The 14,845-nt window shown below is 47.2% G+C and overlaps 1 protein-coding gene across 1 annotated transcript; it reads right to left on the bottom strand.

Annotated features, from left to right (window-relative positions):
- Window positions 1–2,036: 2,036 nt before the first annotated feature.
- Window positions 2,037–10,301, bottom strand: LOC134488612 (vomeronasal type-2 receptor 26-like). The gene is made up of 7 exons (XM_063291074.1): window positions 10,291–10,301; window positions 8,958–9,249; window positions 6,583–6,733; window positions 5,960–6,177; window positions 4,490–4,708; window positions 3,927–4,056; window positions 2,037–2,941 (listed from the first exon to the last, which is right to left on the bottom strand). Exons 1-7 carry the CDS (start codon window positions 10,299–10,301, stop codon window positions 2,037–2,039), a joined length of 1,926 nt encoding a protein of 641 aa, XP_063147144.1.
- Between the last annotated feature and the right edge of the window lie 4,544 nt (window positions 10,302–14,845).

Below are 14,845 nucleotides of genomic sequence, written 5' to 3'. Positions count from 1 at the left end.
ACTGTTTTATGTGATTTTAATGTTTATATTTTGTGCTGGATTTTATTGTAAACCGCCCAGAGTCCCTCTTGGGGGAGATGGGCAGTGGCTAAATTTGAGCAATAAATAAATAAATAAATAAAACCACAGTTGAAGCATTGCCTGCTGGTTAGTGCTATTGCTTCAGCTTCATTTCCCTTCTTTTCCCTGGCTTTCTTGTGCTGTGATTTCCCAGAAGAGATAGGAGGGATCTTTCCTATCTCTTCTCCCACTCTGCGAGCAAGCAGCCAGACATATACGAGGGGGTGAGTTCTGTTTCGAGCATTGCCCCCAGGGTACAAATTAGGGTGTCCCAGTTTTCATTCAGTGAAGACAAAATGATGTAGGATTTTGTCAGAGGTGCACACTCAATGACTCTTTCTTGCAGCTCAACAAACAGGTGCTGTATATCAGGTGTTCAGGAAGGCTATTTCCCTCTGCTAAGTGGGCCTTATAAAGCTTTCTGGTCAGGGAAACTTTACTCCCTGCTGTTGCCTTCACATATAAGTCTCTCAAAGCATCCCAAAGTTGCTTTGCAGACTGCACGCCACACACATTCACTAGCTGATTGTCCTCAACTCCTAAAATAATGGATGCTCCGGCACGTTCATCCTGTCTAATCCATGCATTGCTGGGGTTAAGGGGGTTTGCTCACTGATTGGCTTCCAAAGGCCCTAGTTGTGCAGGTACATTTCCATTCTGAAACTCCAATTTAAGTAGTTTGTCTCTGATAGATGCTTGAGCAGCATTGGTGAGGGCTGAGAGGTAGCAGTAGCAGCCATGGCTTCTTTCTTCTCTTGCAAGTCACCTCAGCTCTGCAAACTGGGAAGCAGCTGGAAAGTCTCCATGTGGCTCTAAGAAGAAATCCTCACAAGTCTTTTTCACTTGCCTTTAAAATACAGATGAGGTGTCAAGCTCTCTCTGTGCCAGGGTCGCCTGGGCTCATAACCTGTTGATGCATGTGCAGAGTGCTGGAAAGCATTTGGCATGAGAGGTCAGAAAGAAGACACTAGGCATTTCAGCGAAAAAGTTGTATTCAGAGAAGACATGGAGAACATAAACAGTTTCCTCCTCTAGATCCCTAGAGGGACTCAGAACCTGGAATACAAAAGCATAGTTACAAGTGCACACGTGTTGAGCAAAAAGAGCTGCTGCTGAGCTGGGCTGAACAGAAACAGAAACAGAAACAGAAACAGAAACAGAAACAGAAACAGAAACAGAAACAGAAACAGAAACAGAAACAGAAACAGAAACAGAAACAGAAACAGAAACAGAAACAGAAACAGAAACCACTGGCAGTAACTCCAGGCAAGTTTTTTTTCAAGGATGCAGGCAGCTTTCCCTCATATGTTCATCCAACAAGATTTACACCCGTTTAGGAAGGAATTAACTTCGCCTTCCCTCTTGCAAAGTTGCGGGGAGGGGTGAAGGAAGGGACTGGGCTTCTCCAGGACTGTCTTTCTCAACCTCCCTCCCTGCCAACCTGGTGCCTGTCTTTGTGCATCCTTTAAAACTCCTTGCCAACACCCCCCCCTTCTTTGCTTCTGGCCCCACCTGCAGCCCACAACCAGGGTTAGACTCTTTGGGAAAAACCATTTGGCTGCAAAACTGATGACATGAGATCGTGCCACTTTTCCAAAACTTGATGGGATTTTCAGAACAGAGAAACAATTGAGATCTGAAATGTGCTTATATCAGAGATAAAAAAAAATTTGAATGCCATTCAAAGTGCTGGCGTTAACCTTGAAAGCTCTATATGATTTGGCTCAAAGGCACCAACAGGACCATCTAGTCCAAACACTTTTGCCCAAACTGGAGAGTGTGAAGGTGCACAGGCCCTCCTTCTCTGTTGCTGGGCATGGGTGGGTGACTCTTGCAGGTTAATAGGTATATTGTGATCAGCCACAAAACAATTATTTAACAGACATGCCCCTTTCTCATTTCATCACTTGTAAGAAATGTTTTTAATTTTTAACCATGCCCAAAGCCAAAATAAATGTGTCCTATCTCTGCATTTCTCAGATTTTTTTGTTCCTCACTATATTTTCTCTGCAATTCAGATTGGGCCTCAATAGGATAATGTAGCACTTGGGGAAAAAGATACAAACCAAGAGGCCAGCTCCAGAGCCCAAAATGGAGAAGATCTCCACAGCTACCATAGACTTCCCTTTGCTGCTCAGGTAGGTGGGGAGGAAGGTGATCCAAACACTGCAAAAGACGAGCATGCTAAAAGTAATGAACTTGGCTTCATTAAAGCTGTCAGGCAATTTCCTAGCCAGAAAGGCCACTGTGAAACTGAGGAGGGCCAGGAAACCCAGGTAAGCAAGGACAGCATAAAACATTGAAGCTGAGCCTTCCTTACATTCTAAGATTATCTCTCCTATCAAGGAGTAGAAGTCCAAGTGGGGAACCGGGGGAGAGATTACCAGCCAAGTGGCACAAAGAACTGCTTGAACCAGGGGGCAGGCTATGACAATGGAGTTGGTCAGTGGCTTTCCTAAGAATTTCCTGCTCCTGTTCCCTGGCTTGGTGGCCATGAAGGCCAGAACCACCATGACAGTTTTTGCCAACACAGAAGAAACAGCAATGGAAAAGAGAATGGCAAAGGCAGTTTGTCGGAAGAGACAGGTGAGCTTCCCAGGTTGACCAATGAAGAAGAAGGAGCAGAGGAAGCAGAGCAGGAGGGAGACCAGGAGGATGTAGGTGAGATCTCTGTTGTTTGCTCTGACAATCGGTGTGTCACGATGTTTAAGGAAAATCGCCAGGACTGCCAACGTGATCACAGAGAGAGAAAGAGCGAGAGAAGCTAAAGCATATCCCAGGGTTTCTTGATAGGAAAGGAAGTGGATCTTCTTGGCCATGCAGTGATCTTTGCCCTTGTTAGGGTACTGGTCTTCTGGGCAGGGGTCACAGCGAGCTGCATCTGCAATCAAGAGTCTTTGTCTAAGCATTTCAGATGTATCTGCTGTGAGCAAGTTCCCTCCCCCCAGGTGTCTCTGAGGTGACATGACTGTTCCCTTTCTGCAGTAGCCAACTCAAAGATGGTGATGGTGACCTACTGTAGAAATTTTGCTCACCCACAAAAGGCAAAATATCCTAGGTTGAAGATGAGTCTTGAGATGGGTTGGTTACATGCAGGGATCTATGGAGTTCCAGTTAAGAAGTCTGCTATGGAGAAAAACCTTCCTAGGAACACTGCTATTAGAGGTTTGTCTACATTATCTGTTGGTATGTGCTGAGTAGGCATAAAACAAAAGAGAGAGAGAGAATGACAGGAGGTGGGAGAGGGAAGGGGCTCTTTGCCTGATCAAAAGTGATTCATGGGGAAATTGGCTTCACGAGGGAGGGAGGAAAGAATGATCCAGAGGCAAAATAGCACTGAGAGCTCTCTGGCTCCATTTCTCTGCTTTGTATTTCAAATCAGATTTTCTTATCAGTCATCCAGACTTTTTTCCATGGAGGGGTTAGCAGACATGAGTAGATGGATTTCCAATTTCTTTGTTCGGCATATCAATTTCCTTGGAGACTGACATTCCTGAAACATCTGGTAAATAATAAAAATTAAGGCTTGAACCCCAACCACACCACATTATTCATTCAGAAGAAAGATCAGTAGCTGTTTTCTCCCAGTGGTATGTGATGGTAGGACTGGAAAGGCTAATAGGGAACCCATCAATTGTGCCCTGAAACTACTTTGGATTAAATTGCTGAGGAGTGGGAAGGTTGGTCTTTGCGGGCAAGACGGTTTAGGTCCATATACTGAAAGTCTCTGCTGAAAAGTAGGAATACTTTTAAGCATGTCAATCTTACCAAAAATGACCAAAAATATCTTAATATTTTGATCAACTGAATAATGTCCTTGACCCAGGAAGATCTGCAGTTGAAAAAACCTGCAAGGTTTGCCCTACCTGTCAGATCAGATATGGTCCCTTCTGGACAAGGGTCACATTGGTAGCAGCAGACCTGCTCGCCCTCTGGAACGCTTCTCCTCTCCCCCGCATGGCACCTCTTCATGCCACACCTGGCAAAGGGCACCTTCTAAAAGAGAAAAGAAGAATGATTGAGATGGCCTACGCAATGAGCACGTATCATTTATTCCATTCCACATTCCCATTTCCATCTTCAGAATGTCTTCGAAACAACTGGTTCACCATGGTCTACCAGGAACCAGGAACAGCTCCTGGGGGAATTAGGTCAGTGGTGTTCCCAACCCACCAATGGATGCTGGAGATTGGAACTGGGACCTCTGTGGGCAAAGCAAGGCCTGTGACAATGTCCTATAGCCTTGCTGAAAGAAAGAATCACAAAGGTCCAGTAAAGGTCCATGGAGTTCTCTGTCTCATGCTTCAATTCCACCCTGGGTTTCCAGCATGAGTTTTTCCCAATCCCAACCCTTCTTGGGCATGCAGACCTCAAATGTGTTACATGCAAAGCAGGTCTTTCACTGCGAATTCAGAACATTTCTTTATACCTTTGTGGCCCAGATGACTGCATCTGGGTTAATGGTGAAATCCTGGCCTGGGGGAGCCCCAGGATCTATTTGCCCAACTGTCACAGGGATGAAAGTTTGATTGAGGAGGAAAACCCAGTTCAGAAGATCATAACGAGCAGATCCCAGTCCGTTTTCTGAGTATGAGACTTCATTTCCAGCACTATCATTGAACCGGACATTCATCAAATATGGAAGAATCTGAAACAGAAGACACCCTTAGGAGCTGGGGTAATTGCAAATGAGACATCGTGGCTCTATCACTCTCTGGTGGCCATTATCTTAGGAGATAAGTTGAATGTCTGTACTTGATAAATACCTTTGTGATCAGGAGCAGCACCAAATCGTAGGAATCCATCCTGGAGCATGTGAAATTAATCTCAGCAGTGCAAGAAGATTCTATTATTGGATATTTGGATTATGGCTCATTTGATTCCAGTTTTACCAGAAAGATACCGACATACAAACATTTTAATGCCATAGTGCAAATGTCATTGTTTGGTTTTATTCCTGAAATCCTTAGCCATATAAATTTTTAATGTTTATCATGGTCCATGGTCTTGTAAATGACATACTCAGTTTTGGGAATGAGTCAATGAATTCCACAACAACAGTAAGATTCCCCTGGACTTTCCTGACTCTTTCGAGATGACAGTCAAAGAGTGCAGAATGTAGTACCAGGTCTGACCCAATGGAAGGAAGTGCCTGCCCCAATCTTGATAGCGATCAAGGGAGATCCAAGATTTAGCCTTTGATGAGGAACAGCCTAATGACTTTCAGTCCAGGAGGCCTGTAGGACCACCTTTGCATTAAACTCCAGCTGTGTGTGCTGAGCTTCTCAGTGGCTGCTTTCACACAACTGGAACAGTACAACAAATGGTCAATTAACAGAACAGCCTGAGTTCACACAGTATGCTAGGCCATTGAAAAATAAGCAAGGCTAAAGCGAGCCAAGCTTAGTGTTTTTTCTATACGCTGGATTCAGATCACATGTTAAGGCCAACTTGTGCAAATGTGACCACTGGGAGTTGCACTGACCTGTGGAAGCATCTTGCACAAGCACAGCCAGATTGCCATCTTGCTCGGCTGATGCTCCTGCCTGGGATGGTCAGGAATGGAAACTCAGGCAGCTGCGGAAGAAGCTGTGGAAGGCCCTTCAGGACCTGAGAGGGAGGCCTGTCCCACCTGGCACTGTGGACAACTGGCTGGGTCCTCTCTTTTCCTCCCCATGTCCCTTTTTCATCAAAACATTGTATTTCAGCCATTTTTATTGCATATTTTAATAATTTGTCTTTTAATATGTTTTGATTGATTATATGCGATCAAATTCTTGACTCTTCACAACTCTGTTTTGAGTTGTAGTGTACAGGTATTTAATAAGTAATTTAGTACATATATGTGGGAACCTTCCTCGCTTAAGTATCTTTGGAATGGAAAAGGCAGAGACATTACCTGCCACGAGTGGACATTGGAGATCTTCTTTCCAAGCCTCAACAAAGCTGGTCGGGCTCCTGATTCATGCATTGCCTGTAGTGCGTGTGCCACAGAGTAAACGGCATTGTAGATGTTGTAACTTCCACCCGTCATGCTCTTTTCAAAAACGGAAGCTGGCAGATTCTGGACATTCTCCTTCCCTGTACATTCTCCCCCTCCCTCTTCAGGGATTTCACCTGATTTCAGAAATTGGCAGTCAAAGACCCTTTCCCACCATGGAGGGAGAAAAACGTCTCCTTCAGGGTTCAAGGGGTCTAAAGACAGGATGAAATGCCGGAATTCTGATATGTCACCAGAGTGGTCCCTGAAATGCAAAGCACCATGGAACGACTTCAAGATTTGCAATGTTGTTTGAAATGCCATCACACTAACATCCCAATGGGAAGTCAGGATCCAGATTTTCCCAAATGAAGTTTTAGTCAGTTCTTCATAATAAACCAGCTTCATGTGTAAAATTTTAATAATACTGGAGGCTCCAAACAGAATAATAATTTCAGCTTTAAACCAAGATTTTGGAATCTGAAGAAATTTTGATAGTTTATCAGGTGTTTTCAACATGTTATCAGATTCCAACAGTTCACTGAAGGCCAGGCAGATCTCCTTCGCCTTGAGCATTGGCACCAGGGAGGAGATGAAACCTGCTCCTCTGTCGTCTTTGGGGGCCAGGAGCCCAACCCAGTTCCACTGGAAGTGCAGGAGCAGCTGGACTAAACCCACATACTGAGGAAGTTCCTTGGGATTAATCCGGAAGAAGGAAGGAAAAGCAGTTCTGCCTCCCTGAGTGACCTCAAAGCCAACACCAAGCTGGAGAAAGCAAGATGCTTTTTTACAACCATTTTTTGTAGACAAGGTCAAGTTTTCTGATGGCTTTAAGTATATCCATCATATGATTTGTGGCCCTACCAGCTGGGCTGAAATAGAGGTAGCTTCACTCTGAGTGACGAGGTTAATCCTCCCACCCAAAGAAGACCCCCCAGTGGCATTTTATACCTGGTGTCACAGGTGAGAAGCAAGGCAGCAAAACTGTACCCCAAAACCAAGTATAAACTGGATTAAAAGGGGATTACAAAGAATCAGTTAAGAAGGAATTTCTCTGGGAGTATTTCTGAAATATCTCATTATCTGTCCTTTGGGGTTATAATATTCTGACTCACGAAATACGAATATGAATTCAATTGTAGAATGGGGTCTCCAAGTCACGTACTCCTGATGTTGGAGTTGGACTCCGACTGGGCAAGTTCTCATGAGGAAACAGCCTTCTGACCTTATCTGGGCTGAGTTTGACTCTGTTACCCCTGAGAAAGTGGGCAAGATCCTTATGTCTCTCAGTCTAGCCACCGGTTTTTTAGACCCTGGCCCCTCCTGCGTTATTAAAGCTGCCTGGAAGGTGACCACAGGGCGGGTTCATCTGGTGGTTTCAGCCTCTTTGAGAGAGGGGGTGATCCCATCAGACTTGGAGGAAGTGGTGGTCTGCCCCCTCCTCAAGAGGTCATTGCTGGACCCTTCCCAGTTGTAGAATTATCAGCCACCTTCCAATCTCCCCTTTCTGGGATGGTTGTGGAAAAGGTGGTTGGAAGAAAGCTACAGAGGATCATGGAGGAGATGAATGATCTGGACCCGATTCAGTCTGGCTCCAGACCAGGGTACGGTACAGAGACAGCATTGGTCATGCTTGCAGATAACCTTTGGGGGAGCCCGGGTGGGGGTGCTGCATCCACTCTAGTGCTCCTTGATCTCTCAGTGGCTTTTGATACTGTCGACCACAGGACCCTTCTGGACCGCTTTCAGGGGATAGGAGTGGGAGGGACTGTGCTCCAGTGGCTCACCTCCTTCCTCAGTGGTCGGTTCCAGTCCATTTTGACAGGGGGGAGGGATCGTGTCTGTGGCCCCTCATGTGTGGGTACATCAGGGCTCATCACTCTCCCCTCTCCTTTTCAACATCTACCTGAAACCACTGTGTGAGGTCCTCCGCCTGTCTGGGGTGCAGTATCATCCATATACGGATGATACCAGGCTCTACATTTCCACCCAAGTGGCACAGGTGGAGCTCCCAATGTCTTGACCCAGTGTCTGGAGGCTGTCCGGGTCTGGATGGGGCAAAACAGACTTCGGCTCAATCCTAACAAGACTGAGTGGCTGTGGCTGTTGGACCCCCTGGGTCAGAGATGTCACCATCTTTGGTTTTGGATGGGGCTGCCCTTCCCCAGTCAAGGATGGCACACCACTTGGGGGTCCTTCTGCACTCACAGATTCTGCTAGGAGAGCAGGTGGCAGCTGTAGCCAGGAGGGCCTTTGCACAGGTACAGCTTGTGTGCCAGTCATGCCCTTTCCTTGACCGGGAGGCCCTTCAGTCAGTCACTCATGCCCTGCTCACCCCACGCTGGGATTATTGCTGCCCTTGAAGACCACCCGGAAGCTGCAGCTAGTTCAAAATGCAACCACCCAGAGTCAATGCAATACAAGATGGGGAGTAAAGAAATATGATAAAACGAATCAATGAGTGAATGAATGAATGAATGAATAAATAAATAAATAAATAAATAAAATGCAGCAGCCTTCTCTAATGCCTTCTCTATTGTGGCCCCCACCCTCTGGTACAGCATCCATCCAGAGATGAGGAGGGCGCCCTCTCTCCTGGGGTTCCGGAAAGCCTTGACGACCTGGCTTTGGTCCCAGGCCTGGGGTTGATGTTTGTCATTGTTTAATGGCACCTGTTTTGTGTTGTTGGTTTTGTTAGCAGAGTATTTTAGTCTGGGCTGCCTTTTGATCTAATGTTTCTCACTGTTTTTATGTTTTCTCTAGTTTTGTACACTGCCCAGAGCCCAGTGGAGTTGGCCAATAAATTTTAAAAAATAATAATAAATAAAAAAATGTGCCCCCAAACTACTTGGACTGTCTTTGGCTTCTGTGTTCAATTCTGTTCTGCCCCACACCGATATCCAATGGAACCCCTTACCTGTGGGACCTTCAGGATGGTGAAGATGGGGGCCATCTGCCTTGAGGATTTGGAGTCAGACCCACCGATGACGGACAGCAGGGTGTCCTGCCTGTCACATTTATAACCTGGAACCATTCGGCCTCGTGTGGAGAGCAGAGAGAGGCTGTTCAAGGAGATCCTCCTCTCAATCTGGCTATTGTCGTAGATGCGGAAGCCAAGTGTGACGTTGGGGAGGAGAACCAGGTCCTTGTTGACCTCTGTGACTGCAAATACCAAGGCCAGGAACTGCTGGTAGTTCTTGGGTATGACTCTACAATGAGAAAGACATCAGGGAACATTACAGGAGAGGTGATGTGTGCTGATGGAGTTTGTTTTGCCTTTTTCTGATGTTCTCCTGGACTTTTGGTTTTGTTCTGAGGCTTTGGCCAAAAACATCTGATTAAGAATGTTATCTGGATGACACTCCTTTGAAACAGTGGTAGGGACTGAGAAGTACTACGTTTGAGAATCCAAACAGTCTCAAAATGTGAGTAATCTGTGGTCTAAGATATGTTTGTGTGTGCCTTTGAGTCAGTGTTGACTCCCAGTGACTGCCTGGAAAGCTCCTGCAGTTTCCTTGGCAAGATTTTGGAAGTGGTTTGCCATTGCCTTCTTCCTGGGACTGAGAGAGGGTGACTGGCCCAAGGTCACCCAGCTGGCTTTGTGCCTAAGGCGGCACTAGAACTGAGGGTCTCCCAGTTTCTAGCTCCATGCCTTTAACCACTACCCCACACTGGCTCTCAGGTAGCTGGCTATAAGGTAGCTTCTGCAATACTCAACAGACCGCTGGTTCAGATCCATGGGAATGGGAATCCCAGGTGGTTTCTCAGAGGAGGATCACAGCTGAGCAGTCAAGGCATGTTCTTCACACTCAGAAGGCCAAGCTTTTGACCTCACAGCTCCTGCACTTGTCAATAGTAAAGCCACTTTGGGAAGCTGCCTCTGCCATTCAGTGCAAGCAAACGGAGCTGGAGAACAAGCCATGATGAAGGTATGTGATATCATAAGATGGTGAGAAACCATTACAGGTGCATTGAAGCCTGTCTCTCCCCAGGAGCTGGTATTTAGAGCCTGCTGCCTGGGTGCTGCGCTTTTCACACAGCCCATGATATCCATCTCCTCCACAAATCAATCCACCCCCTTGAAAACCCTCCACACAACTGGTTGGGGCAAGTCCCACCATTTAACTGGGTCTGGTTTTTCAAGAAGGGCTTCCTTGTATTGGTTTTGAATCTTTTTGCCTTTAGCCTGGAGGAATTTTTCAGAAAGCAGAGAAACCTTCCTCTTACTCCTCATCCACCCTCTTTCTTACCCCTGTACCATACCCCCTTCTTCCCTCTGCTCTGGTGGCTGCCTTCTTTCCCAATCACCGCACTGGATCCCCAGTCTATTTGCTTGTCCCCTCAAGCAGCTTCGTCAGCTCGGATAACCCTCGCTCTTCCCAATATTCCAGCAGGGGCCACAGCATCCGTTTACTGAAGGCTGTTACTAAGGAGCACTACGGATCCCCAAACTGAGTTGCCTTTTCTTCCTGCACCTCTACCCTGTAAACAGATTGGCTTTTCCTTTGAGTTTTCCCCCATCACTTTCTGTCCAAATTAATATGAAATCAACTTCTTCACTAGGTCACCCAAGTTTAGGATCTATTCTGCCTCCTCTCTTTTGAAGCTGTCTATCATCTTCCTGCTGAAGTCCTGAGAAAGTGGAACATTCTGAACTATTTTGTGAGCTTGGCTCTTCATCGAGAAAGGCACCAAAGCTCCTGAACTGTGCCGGGACATTGCAAACATCACCAGAACAAGAATCTCTGAAAGAAGGCCCTGAATCCAAAGCCAAGCAGGCAATCCTCTACCCCTTCACCCTCCAGCTCAAACTTACGAAGATTTGGTATCCGAGAAGAATGGGTCTTTCTGAAAGTCTAGCAACAAAGAGGAAACCAAGATTCTCAGGGGCAAATTGCCCCCAATAATGAGATGGCCAGGCCTGTAGTGGTCCTCCAGAGTCTGCCATGGGTTCCCCAACACACAGATGGTTTGCATCCTCTTCTGAGTTGTTGAAGGCAGGAGCCAGAAGAGCAGCAGCAGCAGCAGGTGGGGCAGCCCAATCATCATTCTCTCCTTCCCTCCTGGGTGAAAAATCAAGGCTTCTGCAGAACTTGCAGAAAAGAGGCAGGCTGTGCCCCTTGGATGGGCTCGAGGCCAATTTATATCTGGCATTCTTCGACTTACATATGTTTGAGCTGAGACCAAAGAGAAAATTGAGTCTGGTCCCTCAAAGGAAATCACCTCCTTGCTAGACAAGCTACGGCGACCTATCCAGCCCCCCTTGGGAGAGCTCAGAGCAGATTTATTTTCAGCAGGTTTTCGCTTGGATGTCTTTTGCGGGTAAAAATCCAGAGGGGATACATGAAGAATTACTGTTGTTATGATAATTCCAGGGACGAGTAATTTTTTATGCACTTAGCAATAGATTTTGTTTGCACGCCAGGAGGTTAAAAAACATGTTTGTGTCTCTGGTTGCTGACCCAGGGGGCCGATGGACTGGAGAGCCAGGGTGCAGCTGACTGTTTCTCCGATGGGAAACTGAGCACCCACAGCCAGGATGGCGCCCGGCCTCTGCCATAGTCTGCTGAGGTGGAGGGAGGGCGAAGGGGCACAAGGGCAGCATGGTAGACAGCTGGGCCCTTGGACGTGGGAGCAATAATGCTGTGTTTGGATGGAACAAGTGGGTTATTTATACTCCCTTGACAGGAGATGACCTTAGAAGCTAATTTCTCCTGTAGACTTCTATAAATTATTATTATTATTATTATTATTATTATTAATTAATTAAACTTGTCTGCTGCCCAACTCTCAGTGACTTTGGGCAGCTCACAACCATCAAACAGAGAAATTACAATAAAATCAATAAAGCACAAATATAAATATTTTTATATTTCTTTTATATTTCTCTTATATTTCTCTTATGCCACCCCCCTCCGCAGGGAGGCAGGACCCATTCGATTGTTCCGCCCTGGCAACTGATGGACCCAGTGAGGTTTCAGAGGGTGCTGGGCATTATACCCGGGGATCTGCATGGTCCAGTGGAGGCCCTGGCCGCTGCCTGGAATAGGGAGGCGGCTGGGGCCTTGGACAGGATTGCTCCTGTGACACCTCTCTTGCCTCATCACACTCGATGCTCCCCGTGGTTTACGGAGGAGCTGAGGGTTTTGAAGAGGATTAAGAGACATCTAGAGCACCAGTGGAGGAAGACAAAGACTGAATCCGACCGAACACTGGTTAGAGCTGCTATTAAGACCTACCTGGAGGCAATAAGAGTGGCGAAGAATGAATACTTCTCTGCCCTTATTGTGTCTGCAGAATGCCGCCCAATGGCCCTCTTTAAAATCACTCTTTCTCTTTCGGGGAAGGTGGGTACAGTGACCCACCTACAGAGCCATGCAGAGGAGTTTTTGGAGCATCTGCAAGACAAAATCGCTCGGATCTGCTCCACGCTAGACTCCAAGCATGAGGCAGGGTCTGTGGAGGTACCAAGGGATTGTACTTACCATGTTATCTGGGAACGATTTGATCCTGTTGGACATGAGGAAGTGGACAGGATCCTCTGGACAGTAAATGCCACCACTTGTCAGCTTAGACCCATGTCCCTCCTGGATGGTGAAAGCAGCTCAGGAGGTGATGTGTGGATGGGTCAGGTGATGGTTAATACATCCTTGAGGGAGGGGGCATTTCCAACTGCCTTTAAGGAGGCACTGGTACAACCCCTCCTCAAGAAACCATCGCTGGACCCTACTGTACTGGGTGATTTTTCTCCAGTATCCCACCTCCCCTTTTGGGGGAAAGTGGTTGAGAAAGTGGTGGCATTACAACTCGAGAGGATTCTGGAGGAAATGGATTATCTAGACCCCTTTAAGTCAGGTTTCAGGCCCGGATATCGGACAGAAATGGCATTGGTTGCACTTATGAATGATCTCTGGCGGGAGTGGGATGGGGGTAGTGCATCCATCCTTGCTCTTCTTGACCTTTCAGCGACTTTCAATACCATCGACCATGGTATCCTTTTGGGTCAGCTCAGGAAGTTGGGGGTGGGCGGCGTAGTTCTGAGCTGGTTCACCTCCTTCCTCCAGGGCCGGTCCCAATCGGTGGTGATAGGGAGTAAGAGAGCTGACCCTCAGCCGCTCCTTTGTGGGGTTCTGCAGGGTTCAGTTCTCTCTCCTCTCCTATTCAACATCTACATGAAACCACTGGGTGAGATCATCCGTCACCACGGGATGAGGTACCATCAATATGCTGATGATACTCAATTGTATATCTCCATCCCCGGTGAGGTAAGTGATGCTGTGACTGCCCTCGCTCGGTGCCTGGGTGCTGTAGGGGTCTGGATGGGGAACAACAGGCTTTGGCTGAACCCTGGTAAGACGGAGTGGCTGCGGGTTAAGGGTTCCTCCATATCCGGGACATTGTCAACTTTAGTTCTGGATGGGGTTGCACTGCCCCAGACAGACCCAGTGCATAACCTGGGGGTCCTCATGGACTCACGGCTCCTGCTCAAAGAGCAGGTGGCAGCTGTGGCCGGAAGGGCCTTTGCACAGCTTTGTGTTGTGCACCAGTTATGCCCCTTCCTGGATTGGGAAGCCCTTCAGACAGTCACTCATGCCCTTGTTATCTCCCATATAGACTACTGCAATGCCTTCTACATGGGGCTACCTTTGAAGAGTATCCAGAATCTTCAGCTGGTCCAGAATGCAGCTGCACAGGCTATTTTTGGTGCCTCTAGAGGGAGCACAAAAACCTTTACTACGCAAGCTGCATTGGATACCAGTTTGCTTCCAGGTCCAATTCAAGGTGTTGGTTATCACCTTTAAAGCCCTACATGGCATGGGACCAGGTTACCTGAGGGACCACCTCTTCCCCGCATCATCAGCCTGTCCCACCTGATCATGCAGAGAGGGCATGCTATGGACCCCGTTGATAAGAGAATTCCATCTAGTGGGGTCCAGGAGGTGGGCCTTCTCTGCAGTAATGCCCGCCCTTTGGAACGTCTTGCCCCCGGAGGTGAGATTAGCCCCATCACTCCTGGCCTTCTGGAGGGAACTGAAGACCTGGCTCTGCCACCGGGCTTGGGGCAGGGAGGAGAATCGCCATACATGGGATTGGCTAGTGCCTTGAAGTGCCCCTCCTACATGATGACTGAAGGAGATCACAGCCATCTGGATTTTTTTAGATGGGGTAATTGAGAAATTGTTTTAGAGGGATTTTATTGGAATTTTATTATATATTTATTGTTTTATATTGTAAACCGCCCAGAGTCCCTCCTGTTGGAGGAGATTTGTTGTTGTTTATTCGTTTAGTCGCTTCCGACTCTTCATGACTTCATGGACCAGCCCACGCCAGAGCTTCCTGTCGGTCGTCAACACCCCCAGCTCCCCCAGGGACGAGTCCGTCACCTCTAGAATATCATCCATCCATCTTGCCCTTGGTCGGCCCCTCTTCCTTTTGCCTTCCACTCTCCCTAGCATCAGCATCTTCTCCAGGGTGTCCTGTCTTCTCATTATGTGGCCAAAGTGGCCAAAGTTGGAGGAGATGGGTGGTGACAAATTTGATAAATAAATAAATAAATAATAGAGAGGCAGGGTGGTCACTCGGGTGCAAAGCTAATTTGAACCCTGCTGGAGGGTTCCTTTCAGCCCCATTAGGTGGGTCAGAGCAGAAAATCAACTCCATGAGATGACCAGAGAGCCACTTTCTTGAGAGTGGCTATAGGAACGAAATCTTTCCAATCAGATTGTGCTGGATTTCCCCTCCTTCTTCTGCCCCAGTGAATCTGCTTGATCCTCTCCCAAATGTTATCTTGTTTCCCAGGACTTA

The sequence above is a fragment of the Candoia aspera genome, chromosome 1 (genome assembly GCF_035149785.1).
Source record: "Candoia aspera isolate rCanAsp1 chromosome 1, rCanAsp1.hap2, whole genome shotgun sequence".
Classification (NCBI taxonomy): domain Eukaryota; kingdom Metazoa; phylum Chordata; class Lepidosauria; order Squamata; family Boidae; genus Candoia; species Candoia aspera.
This window is presented reverse-complemented; position numbering and strand designations above follow the sequence as displayed.

Bases quoted from the DNA above. Each gene is read 5' to 3' on its own strand.
- LOC134488612 (XM_063291074.1), bottom strand. The intron at 6,734-8,957 runs GTAAGGGGTTCC...ATTAATCCCAAG, and splicing joins CCATCCTGAAGGTCCCACAG to GAACTTCCTCAGTATGTGGG. The intron at 6,178-6,582 runs GTGAACTGTTGG...TTCTGAAATCAG, and splicing joins GGAGATCTGCCTGGCCTTCA to GTGAAATCCCTGAAGAGGGA.